This window comes from Aythya ferina (genome assembly GCF_964211825.1).
Source record: "Aythya ferina genome assembly, chromosome: Z".
NCBI classification, from domain to species: Eukaryota; Metazoa; Chordata; class Aves; order Anseriformes; family Anatidae; genus Aythya; species Aythya ferina.
In genome coordinates, this window is record NC_140299.1 from 11,298,537 (window position 1) to 11,316,408 (window position 17,872).

General features: G+C 36.3%; 1 protein-coding gene across 4 annotated transcripts in view; it reads right to left on the reverse strand.

Annotated features, from left to right (window-relative positions):
• The window catches only part of ZFR (zinc finger RNA binding protein), a 47,774-nt gene that overhangs the window by 20,739 nt on the left and 9,163 nt on the right, over positions 1-17,872 (reverse strand). For 3 of the 4 annotated variants that reach the window (XR_014687014.1, XM_084503404.1, XM_084503406.1), the window contains exons 3-12: positions 12,258-12,540; positions 9,598-9,742; positions 8,597-8,815; positions 7,068-7,315; positions 5,874-6,065; positions 3,453-3,753; positions 2,396-2,589; positions 1,767-1,886; positions 670-815; positions 140-302 (exon numbers count right to left, since the gene is read on the reverse strand). Coding sequence is in view for 3 of the 4 variants with exons in the window: in XM_084503404.1 (XP_084359530.1) it covers positions 140-302; positions 670-815; positions 1,767-1,886; positions 2,396-2,589; positions 3,453-3,753; positions 5,874-6,065; positions 7,068-7,315; positions 8,597-8,815; positions 9,598-9,742; positions 12,258-12,540 (2,011 nt within the window). In the remaining variant the exon portion in view is untranslated. The remainder of the gene's footprint in view (positions 1-139; positions 303-669; positions 816-1,766; positions 1,887-2,395; positions 2,590-3,452; positions 3,754-5,873; positions 6,066-7,067; positions 7,316-8,596; positions 8,816-9,597; positions 9,743-12,257; positions 12,541-17,872) is intronic. The other variant, XM_084503405.1, reaches the window with a different exon arrangement.

A 17,872-nucleotide genomic window follows, 5' to 3' on the forward strand; every position in this document is an offset into this window, starting at 1 on the left:
TAGCATGTAATTTTTTCTTCACCTTTCCAAATCCTTTATTAAGAAACAATGGAGACATCTCAGCACTGAATAATTTATAGCCCTTAACTGTGCCTCCTGGTAAGTAAGATTTAATTTCTTCTCCTCAAGTTAAACTCACAGCTGGTCCTTGGGGCTGAGGAGGCATTCCTGGTCTAACTCCCAGCAGGCCTAGAGGTCCTGGAAGACCATGAGGATATCCTCCATCTGGTATTCTGCGACGGTCATCCCAGTGATGCTGCTCTTCCTCCATTCTCCTCCAGTACATGTCTTCTTCATATCGCCTGAAGGGCATCAAAGAATTCTCTTTACATAGATGTTAGTATTTCCAAACATTCTAAAAGAATTCTTGGATGTACTAACTCACTCCCTTCTAGTAATTGTGCAAATACCAGAGAATTCCAGAGGGTAAACAAAAATGAATGGCTTTTTGAAAGTGAGTTTGTTTATAGCAAAGTAATTCTAGTAAGTCCACATTCCTCAGAGGGCTCCAACACTAGCAAATGAAAACCCCAGTGAGTTAATGACAATTTAATTTAAAACAAGACAGTACAGAGTTCCCACATCATTTAAAAGAAATAACCACAGAAGCAGAGTTAGTTTTAATCTGCCTGCAGCTTTGTCTCATTTATTGATAAAACAACACATTACCTCATTTCCATCCTCCAGCGTTCCTCCTCTTCTCGCCTTCTCCAGTATTCTTCTTTCTGCATCTGTTTCCTCATCTTTTCTTCTTGGATTTTTCTTGCTCGAATACTGGGTTTTACTTCTACTTGTAGATCTGGATTTACTTTTTTCTAGTTCAGAAAAAAAAACGAATGAAATGTTGGTTTACCTCTTGCCATCTCAAAATTACAGGCTTTTTTCTGGAATGCTTAACAGGGGAGTAAAATGCAGTTTCAGAACTACACTGAATGAGTAGCTGAAGAAAAATAGCTATCCAGTATTTTAAAGAAATAACTTATTACAAATAGAATGAATCCCCTCTTTACCTACATCAAGAACAAAGTTACTTAAGATTAAAATGTTACATGAAACACCAAGTAATTTGCTGTTCATTCTGTAGCTGGGTGACTATTCTGTAGCCTGAAAAAAAATCTCCTCACACCTACTGTGTGCTTTTTGACACCCTATTCCTGAAAGGTACCTCATACAGATGTACAGGCATGAGTTACTGAATACATTTTTCCAGCAATTCTCTTCTTTCATCCCTTTCACGATTACACAAGTTAGTTACATCTCCTGAGACCACAGTAGATTCTTCTTACATTGCTCATAATAATCAAAATGCACACCATATGTCAATACAGGTGGCTTTCCATCCAGGACTGGAAAAAGAGCTCCAACGCTTGTTTATCAAGTGTCTTCACAAAAGGTTTATGTGGTCTATCCTGCCCAAATATTAAACACTGTTCTTTTACACTGTTTGAAATTAATGGTAAACAACACAAAAGAACCTACTGTTGGTTGCATATGTTGTACCATATTTTAATGTTGCAAAGTTTCCCAAAAGCTACATTCAAAATGCTTAAAAAAAAAACAAATTCAAAATGCAGTTTTATAGTCTGCCTTACTACTTTGAAGACTATTCTGTGAAGAAAATCAACTAGAAGGTGAATGCATTTCTCTACCTTCTTTAATGTGCTGTTCACTCAGAGTACTTAGCTATTCTTTAAATGTAAGACTGTGCAATTAGTCAGCTGTCATCTAGTGGATTTTCATATAGCAGCATCAACATTTTAACTAACCTTATACTGAAGTCTGTGCCGCCTCCCTTTTAAGTGCATCTCCTTGGCATTAGGATCATTAAAACTGCATTCACAAAGTTTACAGTGAAAGCGGATCACCTTTCCTTCATCATTTCTTACCTGGAAAATAAAGTTTAACAGTTGTTTTTGTGGGTTTTGTTGTTGTTGCTGTTTTTGTTTCTTGTTTTAAACCCAAAAGTGATGTAAAAATTATTTTAATTTAGTGACATTGGATACTGTCTACTCAACATATGGTAAATTAAAGTTCACACAATAACTAAAAGAAGGCAAACTAGAACTTTCACTTCTGCCAGAGACACCATTGTGCTCCGTAACGAACAGAGTTCTTCCATTCCAATGAGCACACAGCTTTAAACTTCAACCTGAACATACTGAGTTGAAATTCATAATTGTAAACCTGCAAATAATGAAAAATTTACATCAGATTCTGGTTCTAGTAATTTCGTCCACATCTCATACCACCAACATGAAGAGTGCCCCACTCTGCTCAAAACATACACAACACAAAAATGTGAACATTTGCACAAGCCTTTGCAGGTTCAATGCCTTGTTTCATGATGAACAAATTTTCACTGGAATAGTTAAAATACACATTTTTGTCTCAATACCTCCTCCACATAGTCATGGCCCACTGGCTGGACATCACTTTGCAAGGCAGCAAGAGTTGTAGGAGTCACCGGTTCAGTTTTTACTTCCTGTTTTATTTCCTGTGTTTGTACCATGGCAACAGGAGCTGTTTTAACAATTTCTGCTGACTTCGTATCTTCCACTTTAATACCTGTTGTCTGAAGTTTATTACCACCTACAAATCAAAACATTAAAATTTTTAACTTCCATAAAATGAGAACCTGATTACACATGATGTACAAATATCAATGTTCTGGCCAAAGCTTTATCAGTCTTCTAAAACAAGGTAAAACTTAAACATATTAAAACTATAATTAAACAGTCTTGTTTTTTTTAATAAGTTTGAAAACATTCGAGTTTGTTTTAAACATTTAATATTAGTTTTAGCACAAAAACCTACTGCTTTACATGATTTTCATCATTTACTTTCATGATTTTTCAAAATAGGTGAGACTGAAAGGGACAAAGACATTGTAATAGTCTCTTGTCATCATCAAATCTTTTTGTAAGTGGATCCAAAAACGTGTTTTAAAACCACATAATTTGCATATTAGCAAAGGTACTACGCTCTCAATGTTGCAACTGCATAGGTTTCTCCCTCAAGAGGAGGATAGCTTATTTCAGAACAGTTGCTTCCTATCTCTGTATGTCTATCAAGCTCATTTCAAAAGCTTCCATGTTACACTTCCACTGTTATACGGATGTTTCAGTTGTCCAGTTATTAACTGGCCTGCCTGCCTTAGCAGCCCAAACTGTAAACTAAAATTAGGACCAACTGGATTATAAACTGCAATACTCCATCAGCTACTATGTAAGAAACCAAAACACTCATGAAAGAGGAAGAAGCCTCCAGGAAAGGTCAGGTGGAGACAACAGGTCAGGAAACACCATGAATTGTGAAGCAAAACTTTTATATGCATTTTTATCTTCAGCTATCATTTATTAGTCATGCATGGTTAACTAAATACATTTGCATTTGCTACACTAAGATCTTTAAAAAAAATATGGAATAGGTTAGGTTTCAAAATAAAGACTGACTTCTGTACTTGCCAACAAAGTTTATTTTCGGTGTAGATATTTTCTTTACAGCTATATTAGCAGCAGGTGAAGTTGTTTTGTTGTTGGACGCCGTGTTAAGTGGTGTGTTTGTCATGGGAGTAAGAATTTTCACTGCAGAGGATGCAACAGAGGAGTTCACAGTACTGCTGCTAGTTGCTATATTTGAAGCAGATGCAGCTGGTTTGGAAGCAGATGTGGATGTTGAGGAAGTTGCCTGGGTAACCACATTTGGTTCAGTTGAAGGAATGGGTTTGCCAAGTTTTGTGTGCAATTTTACTACCTATAAAAATAAAGAGAAATTCATATAATGTTCCTGGGACAACCAGAAAAAAAAATAACTTGTTATAGGTTATTGAAGCTGTAATGCAAACATTAATATGATGCCAAAAAAAAAAAAAAATCAAGTGATTTGGGGAAAAAAAAAAAAAAAAAAAAAAAAGAACACGTAGAAGTTTTTGTCATCTGTAAGAAGGAAATAGTTAAGTGTCATCTCAGATTGCTTATTTCCATTGCAAATTCAGCATTTACTCCAAAAGCTATGTGGATGAGAAAGCCAATAAATTGAAAGGCCCATAAAACTGAAGGAAGGATTTTGCTCAAACTGTTCTAATGTCACTGTTCTGCTGCCTGGTTGCTTTTTCTTTTCTTCAAAAAGCACAGTAAATTAAATTACTTTGGTTCCAAATATACACCTTAGAAGTAAAAGTTATTTAAATCAAATTCAACGATTCTCTCTCTTTTGATCACTATCTTTTAAGTATATTCATTTTGAAAGAACAGCCAAATTACTTAGCAAAACCGAAGAGATTCCTTAGACAAAGTAATTGTTTTTCTCGTTAAGCACATCCACAGAGGCAACTAAGGAGGATGTGAGAGGTATTTTAGAGCTCTTAAAATTCATAGAAAGCAAAGAGTCACATGATTTGTCATAACTTCTATCTTAGTGCTTAAGGATATCTAGCTGTCTAGTACTTAAGGATAGAATATTGCTTTTTTTTGGAACAGCTGACCATCACCTGAAAAAGAAATGCAAGCAGTCCATAAAAACCAAACATGCAAAATGAAAGCTAAAGATTAGGAAAGATTTGAATGTAGCAGTAAAAAAATCTGCTAGACACACCATTAACACAAACATGTGTAGACAATAATATGCATACAACAGTACAAACACACTTAGTTTTTTGTTCTTTTTTTTTTTTTTTTTTCCTTTTTAAAGTAAATCATATTTTCTCCACTGGAATACAGACTGTAACTTTAAGCAACTCTTCAAAATGACTTTTGTAGTAGAATGTACAGGATTCTTCATAGCGTGTCAAAGTAAGAGATTTCTTTGAGATTTCAGTTTTACACAGATGACAACTTAAATTAGCAGTAGACAGTGACTATCTACGGGGAAACATCCACATGTATGAGGTTAATATATACCACACTCCATATACCTACCCAATTACTGGGCACACCACAAAAAAAAAATAATGGCTAAACATATTTATAAAAAAAACACTAGACTAGTCTAAATTGTATTTGTTCTTGCAGTAACAAAACTGATATTGAGGAAACTTTTAAATGCACTGTGAGATTTCTTTATTTTAATAGGAATGTTGTTACTGATACCACTTTGTACAGTCCACTGACATAGAAAGGTAAGAGCTGTAAAAGCTGAATATTAACACTGTATATGTTACTGACATCAATCTTGCTCAAATTATGAAAAAGATCTGTAATATATAAACACACACACACTACAGTGCTATTCCATTTACTATTGTATGACCAAATTCAAAACACAGGTCACAGGGTCACAGCGAAGCCTGTAGTCTTCATTCCAACACGCCTACATATCTGCACCCAGATAGCAGGGAAAGCATGCTTACTTGAAGTACTCCAAACACACTCATTATGAAGTCTACTATTGTGGGGCACTGTTCTGTGCTCCCACAGAGGAATTTTGATAGCAAGAAATGCCAAGGTGTGATGTGTAATTGTCCCGTCCCTTGGTACTGACTCAGCTTACAGTGTTTCAAAGCACACTGTGAACTCCACAGCACCAAACACGTAGGCTGGCTACCAAGAAAAGTTTTGGAAAGAGTTAGCAAAGACAAGCATGACACTGCATGTACTTACTGACTCTTTTCCCCACCTTATTCTACATCTTCATGCTATGATTTCCATCCTTTCCTTAATACATTCCCTCCTCATTGATGCAGTGACAGTATTTTTCCCCCCTTTTCCCCAAAATGCCCTTCTAATAGTGAGCTTAAAGTTACATTTGAAACAGAAAGCAGAACTAAACATTTTTAAACAAAATTATTCAAATTATTTCTGCTCATTTTCTTCCCTCTAAGATGAGGGGGGAAATATACAACTGACTTGTGTAATAAGAACAAAGAAAGCTCTTACTTTCTGGTGTTTGGCTCCACGGATGTGGGCAGCGTACGCATCTGCTCCTGTACAAGACACATCGCAAAGCTCACAGCGCAACTGATTCTGAGTTCCACGAGCAGAAGTGCTGCTGTTATTGGTGTTCTGGGAAGCTTTTAATGCCGCTTCTTTCTTTTTGTGTTTCTGGCCTTCTAAGTGTTCTTTGTAAGTCTGTTTAAATAAATAATACACAGTAAACCACCTTTGTACTGCTTGTTCATCTTTCAAATGAATACACATAGAATGTAACATAAAATACATGCTTTGTATAAGAACTACTTCCTACTCCGAACCTTTATTTTATATGACATGCTCTCAAGAATAAGCAGGCCACTTGTAAGACCAAGAAATTTTCTTCTCCTCCACCAGAATTCCACTGTTAGAAGTAATACAGTCTGGGTTTTCCTCCCCTACCTGCTCAATTTCTCAATCAAGTACAGTTCTAAAGATACTGTGACTGTAAACTTGAGATGATCAGAAAACTGTATCTCAGTTGCAGTTTCCTGCATTGCATTGAATTATTCTCAAATTTGCATTTGCCTCAACCTGCATGATTACACTAATTAAGCGTATCCTGAGAGCAAAACAGTTTGATTCAAAAGAAGGTAGCATATAAAGCTGTGCTGAAAATGAAATGCAGGAGTTGATATTTGCTCCTATAACAGCAATGGCAACCTAGAGAGATACAGGGTGGGAAATAATGATATATTTACTTAAAGAACTGTTGAGCCAAGCACACGCAGATCTTATGTGAATTGGTATGTACTTTTTTACACACTTTTACCCACTGTGAAACTAAACTGGATTGATGGAATACAATGAAGAACAAATTTTCAGGCTTAGCATTGACAAAATGTATATAATTGAGTAATATTGAAAAACTTATTTTCTAAGACGTTTGCTATGCTAAACAAGCAAATAAAATTCATAGTTTATAATACTTCTGAAGTTCAAAGTATTGTTGAAGCTTCGCTGTACAAGCTAACAGGATGCATCTTTTGTCTTCTCATAGTAACTCTGTAATAGCACACGCTTTCATTTAATTAATTATTCCTTTAATAAAATTGCAGAATTGGTCTTTAAAATTTAACAAATGTTCTAAAGTGGGTCATTTTTTTAAGCTGAAGAAATTACAACAAAAACGTATAGCAGAATATTACATAATACAGGTACCTGTGGTCCAGCACAGCTGATCTTACAAACATCACAGTAGTGGATCTGGGGTGGTTTGGGAGGTTGTTTTGGTTTCAGTTGCTTGTTTTGGAATGGTGCCTTTTTAGTAAAGGTGGTCCCTGTCCAAGCAGCTGTTGCAGCAGCAGCAGCTGCTGCTGCCGCTGCCTGTTTCTGTTGCTGCTGCTGCTGCTGGTAATAGGATGATGCAGCTGAATACACAGCAGCTTCATAGCCAGAATAAGAGGTACCTCAAAGATCAAAATAAAATAAATATTACATCACTGTACAGTACATATTGTATCAATTACATAACACAGTAGTTACAAGCATGCTGCGTAATAGTGTGTGGGGTATAAACAATTTGTTGATATCATATTACACATTCCAAGTTTTTCTTGATGTTTCACAGTACACAAATATACAGCATACTACTTGTATTGGGAATATTTGAATATATATATATATTTTTTGTCGTCCTTGCAGACACACAGTTATGTTGCTGGATATATCAAAGCATCCCTAAAGAATACATGAAAATTCCTGGTACATCTGGCAAGACGGAGTATGATGTAACAAGAATAAAGTATTTCTCGAAGCCAATTGGAATGGTCTTTTGGAACCAGATTCACTGTTCAAGATACAAAATTAAAAGGAGGACAGAAATTATGTAAAGGGAGGGGAAAAAAATGAACAGAAAAGACAGAATTGCTAGTGCTATTACATTCTACTTCAGTGATTTAAATTGTTTTAGTGCAAATCTGCTTGTCTGCTAAAACCTCTGCAGCACACTCGACATATGCATTCCTTGATTTCTAGTATAAAAGCTGAATAAAACAAGGAAATTGGCCTTCATACCTTTGAGCCAGTTTTCCCATAAACTTTCTACATCTACTGGTTCAAATATTTTAATCCTCTGATCAAGTTCTGTTTCAATGAAGTCCCTTTAAAATTCCTTTTTAAATAGAAAACAAGAGACTTCAAGGTAGCTATAACATGCCAGTTGATCACCATCTGGCCATACAACTTAATTTTCTTTTCACCTTTAACTAGGATTTGGACCCCTAAGGTTTAAAGGAAAGTGTTTTTGTTATTTTTTTAGCACCCATTCTCCCCCCATTTTGGGCCAATACATCCCCAAATTACAAGATTTATATTGGATTGCTCCTCTCTGTTGTTTGGTAGTATCATGCTCTCTTCCAGTTTCCCTGGGTTTTATATGTGTGGACGTGTCTCTTCATTTTTTTCGAACCCCCCATATTTCCCCTCCAAAACTTATAGCAAGTCACAGAACACGGTGCACATACCACTGCTAATACTTTCTATAGTTTCACATGTAACAAAATAGGCACACTTGATCATCGAAACTCTTAAAGATAAATCATTATACTGGCAAAACATTTTGATGTAACTGGTTGACAATTCTCAGTAGACTATGATGTAATTGAACACAAATGTTCAGAGTATTTAAATCCTGTAATCTTCTGTAACAATTGCAAAGATCCCAGCAGCATAATATGCAAAACCCTTACCAGAGTAAGTAACCGCTGTTGTACTGTATGTTGCACTTTGAGTATAGGATGGAACAACAGTAGCTGCAGCTGCTACTGGCTGCACAGTAGAGGATACTGGATATATAGAAAACGTAGTTGTTGCTGGACTTGGGGTTGCAGGTTTTATAGCTGTCACTTGTCGCGTTTGTTGAGCTTGAGTATATTGAGTTGCCCCTTGGCTATATCCTGCTTTTGGAGCTAAATATAGAAAACAGAAGTATACAAACTTAGATAGGCTTTAGTTGAATGCAGTGTAAACCATATTAAGTAATGCTTAATACCTAATAATTCTGGGAATTAAATATAACAAGGGGAGGTGTTTTTTTTGGTTAGTTCCTTTATTACTATTATTACTACTTTAACAGTCATGGTTACATATTGTGCAATTGTGTAACACACAACTGTGTAATTATGTCTTAGGTCACATTAGTAAGCCTCAGATTTATTTATTTATTTTTACTACGCTGTCACGTTCTCAAATGACCTTCTCATTCAGTGGTTTTACTCAGTGGAATATACTCAGCCAAATAACATCTAAACCTTTATATTACTTCTCACTAATGTAAAAAAAAAAAAAAATACACTTAGTAGCAGCCATGATACCAATAATTAAAGAACTACATATATCATTAAGTAACCACAGAATTACAAATAAAGTCTAACCAAATTATCATACGAACCCATCATTGACTATTTGTACCTAGTTCAGCAAACTTTCTAGACAAATCAGCATAGCGTTTGCCTAGAAGTATGTTTTGTGTGCATTTAATAACAATCCAAAACAAAGACAGTTGCTTACAGCAATGTCCCAGTAACGTTCAAGTTCTAGATGCAGCGTATACTTCTACATATTGGCGAGAAATACATGAGAAAACTAACAAAAAAATCTAGGTAATGTGTTATGTTCAAAGACATATTTTTAAGGCATTAATGTATTACCCATACTATATAATGACAGGAGCTGGAAGGATGCAACCCACCTGTCTGGTAGTATGATTCAGCTACTGAAGGTTGAGGCTGGGCAGCAGCAGCCACAGCCGCAGCAGTTGCTGTTGGCTGTTGATAGTATTGTTTGCTGTCATAAGCTACAGCTGGGGCAGTAGATCGAACATATGAGTAGGAATCCTAAAAATTAAAAAAAAAAAAAGAAAAAAGAAAATAGTAATTTTCTCCTTAAAATAAGGTATCTAGAGTAATAAAGATCATTAGAGTGTCAAAAAAAAACAAAACATATTTCCTGCTAGTCTATATTAAAGGAGATATTTAATAGATATATATTTATGGAGACAATATATGTAGATATATGCATTAAAGAAATTAAATTATTATATTTGTTCACAAATACTTCCATACAAAAGACAATCCTGGTAATTTCAGACTTAATATAGAAATTAACCTCACGTTTCTAAATCACTTTCCCTTCCACACTATTTTTGTAACTGAAAAGCAACTAGTTTCTGTAGGTTTTTTCACAGGGACTATATCAAATTCCTAAAATATATGAAGGAAAAAACAACAATTTTGTGGTCTCCACAAAATGTGATTTCCATAAACAAAAAAGTCACATGGTTAAAAACATCACCATATATTTGCCTTTAAAATCCCATAATCAAGAATATTTTTTCTTGGTTGTATTTTTTAGAATATGGAAGTGACACTTTTCAAGCTTTCTTCTTTTTTTGACATATCAACTGTTCCATGAGGGAACCATAACTAGTCTAGAAGGGCAAGGCAAATAGTACATTCAACATGGCCAAAACTAAGAAGATGGTAAGTAAGCTTGGAAGAGGTGATCCTGGAAACCACTATATGCATGTACGTGTATTTTCTCATCCTTACCATATTTATGGTAAAGTGTGACTAACCGACTGACTAGTGGGTAGCAACACATGAACTACATTAGCTGAAGTCTACTGACACATGAAATTTCCAAGAAATATAACAATACTCTCTTCCATCCAACTCCATAAAATGGAATTGTTTTTCTCTTTAATTTAGGTGACCCTCTTATCTGTCTGAATATATCTTGTAACTGACTACCTTAACGACCTTGTGAGTATACACCCAACTGGAAGGACTCCTAGGTTACATACAATGCATTACCGTATCTAACAAATTCTGAAAACTGGACAAAAAAAACCTGATAACATAGAACAACACTACCATCCTTTTAAATAAACAAAACTACTAATTAGAATTTATATAACGCCTTGATAATTTTATAACTAATATATTAAGGAGATATTACATGGGACATACTATTTCAACATCCTCTGCCTCATTAGTAAATGCAAATTTTAAATGAGCCATGTCACAAAATTTATAAAATTCCTGTGCATAAACACACCAGCCTAGAGATATCCACTGAAGACGTGGACTAATTAATGCTAATCTAGAAAAAACGCTGTTAAAAATACAAATAAAGCTCACATTTCCAATGGAAAACTACCTGGCCACGTAAAACCCCCACTCTTTCTGCATCTAAAATGCCCTATCTAAACCAATGAGCTAGGATATTGATGTGCTTATACACCTGTATTATGTGAATCTAGACAGACAGGAAAAATTGCAACTTCTAACTCTCTTCTAAAAACTGAACAGGAGTAAACATGTATGTTATAAAGTTCCAAGATGACCTCTGCAGACTGAACTATTCCAGCTGCAAAACTGATAAAGCATTCTGATTTATACTGCATGTTTATTTATTCGTTAACTGAGGAGGAATATGATTCAGTAACAGGATGCTGTCATACTACGTTTAAGCCACTGCAAGAATGGGAAATTATTTGAGGTACCAATAAACCACTCCTCACAGCCTTGTGTCATCGCACCTTTACCTCTTGCACTGACATCGTAACTGTGCAGAGGCAAACAGATTTAACTCAGCTTATCAATCCCATGGAAAGATCCTCCTTTTTTCATTGGTTATTTTTCTACGGGATCCTTTTCCTGAACTGACCCACCTGAGTGCTGACAACTTCTGGACTCAACACAAGGAAGTGTCAACAGAAAACCGGGAAAAATGAAAATAGAGAAACAGTTCCTTTTTGTGGCAGTCTGTAGTCACACAAGGTTAGGCAGTGACCTCGCTAGTGCAGAGAGGAAAAAGGGTGCTTTCTCTCCTATGGCAATCTTCTGTCCTCTTATGTTTGCTGCTGCAACTCCTGTGGCACCCAAGAATCTGATGAGACAACAATTTCTACCTCCCACTGAAAAATTTTATTGAAACATTTCTGTCAGCTAAGTCAGTTCCATGACCTAATTTAACACATGCTACTTGAACATTTAGGCTAGCCAAGACAGCACTACTTTTCTCAGCAGCAGTTCACAAAATCACTTGGAGGTAAATGTCAGTTCACTATTGTGTGAACGTCTTAGATCTCACAGTAGTACTGCTGATAATTCTCTATGTGGGCCACGAGACTGCAGTCACTTCACACAATCAATTTTAGTTGCTGAGTAATTTGTGTTGTATTCATGCTGTGATTCACAGAAGGAAAAAAAAATACAAATACCATCACATTCTCTTCATCACAGGCCTCTTCTTTTTAACATGTAATTTAAAAACCATTTTTTAACATGTAATTTAAAAACCATTAAAAACCATTAAACAGAGTATTTTTTTTTTTTTTTAACATACCTGGTAATTCTGTGTAGTGACAGGAGGTGGGGGTGGTGGAGCTTCTTGTTGCCTCTGTGTGTAACCATAATCTGTAGCTGTGTGTGCTGTTGGGTAGCCTCCATATGCAGCAGCTGTTGCAGCAGCTGCGACAGCTACTGGAGCAGGCCTGGCTACTGCAACTGTAGCTGCTGCTGGGGCATAGGCTGCAGTAACCGTGTGAGCAGCGACTGGGGCCTGGTGGACAGTGTAGCTAGCAACTGTGGTTGGATGGGAATAGGCTACACCCGAAGCAGGCTGCTGGCTACATGGGAGAAAGACAGTAAGTAAATAATTAGATTAATTCAACATATTAAGATCACACGTAAACATTTCAAAATCCTGGATTTGATCAATACTTGTCTGTTCTACAAACAAAACAGGAATGGCTATCTACCTATGTATACACTTCAATGGCTAGTATTACCTCTTTTCCACTCTCTCAAAAAAAAATAAACAACAGTATATTATTTTGAAGTTTCTGTGGATATAGAAGTATCAAGCGGCTGATTACTTTCTTCTTAGAGAAGGTTTGTGGGTTGGTTTTGTGGTTGTTTTTTTTTCTGAAGCAGTGGAATAGAAGTCTTTCACTCAATGTTTTAAACCATTATCTTTTAATATCTGACAAGTTTATAAGTGCTTCATTAGTTCTTCAATAAAACCACCTGTCAAATTAAGAAAAATACTACTTTTCTATGACAGCTCATTATTGACCTGCACTTGCACAGTAAATGAAAAGTTTTTCAGTAAATCATATTAAAGGTATGAGCTTTTAAAGACTTCCATGAAAATTAGCTCAGAACTCTAAAAGTTAAGGCAGACACACTTCAAAACATACCTCTAATATCAGGCTCTTCCCACTAAAGTTTAGAATTATAAAATACTGGCCACACTTGCACAGGAATACACTGCCTCACCACATGAAGCATCATCAAAAGACAGCCAAATCAAGCAAGAAGACTGCCACCAGAGTTCTGGCAATCCTCCAGGCACACGCTGTGCCTAATGTGCCTTTCTAATATTTGCAGGTAGGACATTAATGTGCCTCTATTTACTAAGAATGAGTAATTACTAACTGTGGAAACAGAAAATTAATAATAGGTTTAATTATTTTAACAGAAATTGATGTTACTTACTTCTGTACCCATTACGATTGAAAGCTTACAATAGTGCTTTTGCTTTTTAAACAAATAAAACAAATTGGGCAAAATATCATTATCTGGAACAACGATATGAAATGGGGATTCAGTGGTTATTCTGATTTTTTGTACGCTTCTAGTACAGTCCAATAATACTTAAGAATCTATATGGGGTTTTACATCTCCATAGAACTACTACAAGCTAATTCAAACTCAATTTCATGTCCATCGAGGGGATAATAGCCACTATTTTAAATAAAATAGAAACTATATTCACTTGAAAGAAAACCAGTGACAAAGTGGAATTGAAAAATGGTTATATTCAAAACCAGAAAGAACAAAAAGTCACAACAGTTTTTCCAAAAGACAGCAATATTCTCCCTGACATAACTACCAGAAACAAAGCATGTTTGTGCTGTAGAAATTTTTGCTAAAAAGATTTCCATAACTCCCTTGTGTTTAGTAATTAAAAATAAAATAAAACTGTCATTCAATTAGAGCAGAACACACTGATTTTAACATATTAAAAAGCCATTTTTATGGCAGAAACACACTGAGAAAATTTTATTACTACTGGACTTCCATGTCTGGACTCTACCTTCTTTCCACCATAGTCCCCTGACATTTCATTTGTTAAAAGACCATTTACAGTACATCCAAATTCAACGCAGCTGTGGGTTGTACTCACAATTATATTTCATTTTATTTTCAGCTTCTTAGCATTAACAGTGGAAGGGTAAGACCTAAAATACTTTGGTGTAGCTCCTACCACCGCTTGAAACAATTCCTCCTACCTGATCTACATAGGTAGGGCCTTTGTTTTGTAAGCATATGGTCAGAAATCAGACTGTGTCAGAACACTCATGAAGACTATTTTAAGATAGTAAAAGTGAATGATAATCTATAAAATTAGGCTGCAGTATCTATGTACGTAGCAGCACAGAAGTGTAAAATATTCACAAGTTCTGAGGTAATTGTATTACATTTGGAAAACAGGCAGCCTTACACTTTCACTTGGACTTCACCTGAACTCATCAACAGTCCAATACTGACAACGAAGGGTCAGTCTTGCTCCACCCCAGCCTCATTCTTGCTCTTCCCTCCTCCCATATTCTGGATCTGGCCATGCCATATTCCATCCCTTGAGCTAGTTCTGCTGTTCATTACTCTAGCAGAAAAGTCCAAGATTTTTTTTTTTTTTCCCTTGGCCCAGTTTCTGACATGGTAGAATGGTTAGAAACATTGGAGCTCACAGAGCAGTCTGACTGCCAGAACTGACATGAGGCATATGTATGGAAAAAAAAAAAAACAACTTGGAGGGGGAGACAAGAAAGGGGCCTGCCAAGGAAGCAAAATTCTAGTTTCATGAAATCATGCCCAAATTGCTATCACAAAATAGTATCACAGAATCATTAGGGTTCAAAAAGACCTCCAAGACCACCTGGTCCCACCATCTCCCTACCCCCAATGTCACCCACATGTCCCTAAGCACCACGTCCAACCTTTCCTTGAGCACCCCCAGGGACGGTGACGCCACCACCTCCCTGGGCAACCCGTCCCAGTGCCTGACTGCTCTTTCTGAGAAGAAATGTCTCCTCATTGCCAACCTGAACCTCCCCTGGTGCAAGTTGAGGCCAATCCCCCTTGTCCTGGTAACAGCACTACAGTGCTCACACCACATTATGTGGTAACACTATCAGCCGGTTTATCAAAGAAAATGCTTTTATTCTCAGAAATACATGATTAAAGCTACCTGCAAGTTTTCTGTATTCAACAGTGTAAAGAGATTGTGATGGTAATATTAACAAGATTCTACTCAGTCTTACTTTTTTGTTATTTTTGTATTAAATTTCCTTATCATGGTATAGAATTAACAGCCCCAATCATTTGATTTCTAAGGCCAGTACAGTTCTATCACCATTTTTACTTTAGCAAACCTGTTCCCCTCGCTTCTGCAACAACATGCAGAGCTAGTGATCGAGTTTGCAAGATTACAAGAAAAATATTCTAGAACTGGCTGCTTCTTCCTTTTTGAAAGAACTACTCATCGTTACAGAAGTTCACACAATCATTTCCAAATGCACAGGCTTCCTTTTTCTCCTCAGGTCCTTACTGAAAACCTTTAACACTTAAGATGACCAGACTCTTCCATGTAATTATACCTGTATTTAACGATTTTTCTGCCAACTTTGTCACTTGACTTACATGAGGTTTTATCCTTGTTCAGGGACAAGCGTCTCATCACACAACTTAACTCCTCTCAGACTATTTGGTCAGACCCCCTGTTCTACCTGTCTTTCTTGCAATGCATCTTTGCACCTATTTACTACCTACTCATCTTTTGTGGCTATGCATGGCATCAATTCAGACGAAGGTTCAGCTGTGCTTGCTAGCTACTGCTTTCTTCCCAGTCTGGCTTTCTCAAATAAGCTTCTTGTAAAGCTACCCATGTATTGACATTACTTCCCTCACGTCAAACTCTAAGATGACATGCCATAGTAAAGTAAATACTAAATAACAATCAACCAAACCGTGGATAACTCCGGTGTAATTATTCCTATTTGACGATCACTCTTCTAATAACCACCCCTACCAGCACGTCTCTACAATTATTTTATTAATCTCTACATTAAGTAATAGTTTTCCATACTGCACCTCATCAAGTATTTCAACTTAGTCCCAATAAACAAGACCCAAAGACTTGGGCATGTGATCAAGTTATTAGAGCAACAATGAATATGCCAGCTGAGCTATGGTAACAAAACACGTGCGTGTTCTTCAACACAACAAAGAAAGTAATTCAATTTAGCTTAATCATCCAACACAGTGGGAAAAAGTTGAACTAAATTCCTCCGTATGTTCTATGTGCTAAGAACATGCACACAACTACTGCAGCACAGCTAACACAAACAAATTCAATGCTCTGTTAACCTAGCCAGTTTTCTGTGCAGGTCAAATCTTTTCTTGCCCAAAACAAATTCTCACGTCCTTATAAGCATCTCTGAATTTGGAGTTTCACTGAGACCAACTGACTTCACTAAATGGGCAAAGCTTAAAAACACTAAATAATTCAGATTGAAACAAACCTTCGGAAATCATCTCTGCTAATTCTACACTCAAAGCACAGATATTTTTGAAGTTTAATTATGTTTCTCAGGGTTTTCTCTAGTCAATTTCTGATTATTTCCAGGAAAGCAAAGGAGTGCTAGATGAACATTTACTTAAAGCAAATCCAGCTTGTGACCACTCAATTCAAGGTAACTTCATATTACAATTCTTACAGTGTTTTAGCTTACTCTAAGAACAAAATCAAAATAAACATAATTATTTAAGTTATTAGTAAAGGACTTTAAAGAATTTTAAAAGGAATTTTAATTCAAAAAATATTTTCAATTCATGCCAACCTATTTCTTTAGCTGATTTTAACAGCAACAGTGCTTCCCCACCAACAAGCTCACTTCCATTTCTCTATTCTAGGAACAATGCACATTAATTAGTAAGAATCTTCCAGTTCAGATTTCACTTTATTTTCACTATCCCAGCCACAGCCAGTTTACAGTCTACACTTAGTGCTAAAGTCGCCTGCTCCAGTCAATTTCAGTCAACTTTAATGCCATTTCCAGCACCATACTGAATTTACTGTCTTTCCCTTCCTGCCCTAAACTGCTACTATGCATATTTGTATTTCCCCATGCTCTTTGCTCATTACTGCCACATAAATCTGCTTCTTTTCAAATTTTACACCCCACACTATACCTAGTTTGCTCTTATCTTCCATAACATACCTAAGAAACCTTGAGATTGAGAATGAAATCTACATTCATAATTATTGGACTACAGTGAGTGAGAAAAGTATTTTTTGTATGAAAAAAAAAATAATCATTGACTCAATCTTTGAAGAACATCTATACTAGTTTCTACTGGCATTAATGTTGGAAAATACTAATAAAATCTTTCTGATGTGTTAGTATCAGGGAAAAAGTACCACATATGAAATACCATGACATTAGACCTCCTAGATAAGACTCTCTGCAGTGAGCTGTGACCATACGTCTTTTTCCACACTAAACTCCAACCCCGTATCAACTTGATATTCTGAAGGGTAAAGGGATGCACTGTCCTGCAATCTTGCAGAATTCATCCCAGAGCTAAGGCCACTGCAGAAGTTAGCCTTGTCCATATTGCTGTGTGCTGTACGAAACTTCTTTCACGAAGTCAAAGAAAGTTTTCCCACGATAGATGCATGTTTTGCTTTTATACTTTGCAAGCTGGACTTAAGACCATGACTGTAGCTGCAGTGTTAGTATCAGCATTTGGTATTGTGTATACCCAGATCTGTGATTCTCAACCTGTGTAACATAGAAAACTTTTCCATGTTAAAATTTTAAGAATCCCAGAATGGCTGAGGTTGGAAGGGACCTCTGGAGGACATGTGGTCTAAACCTCTGCCCAAGCTAG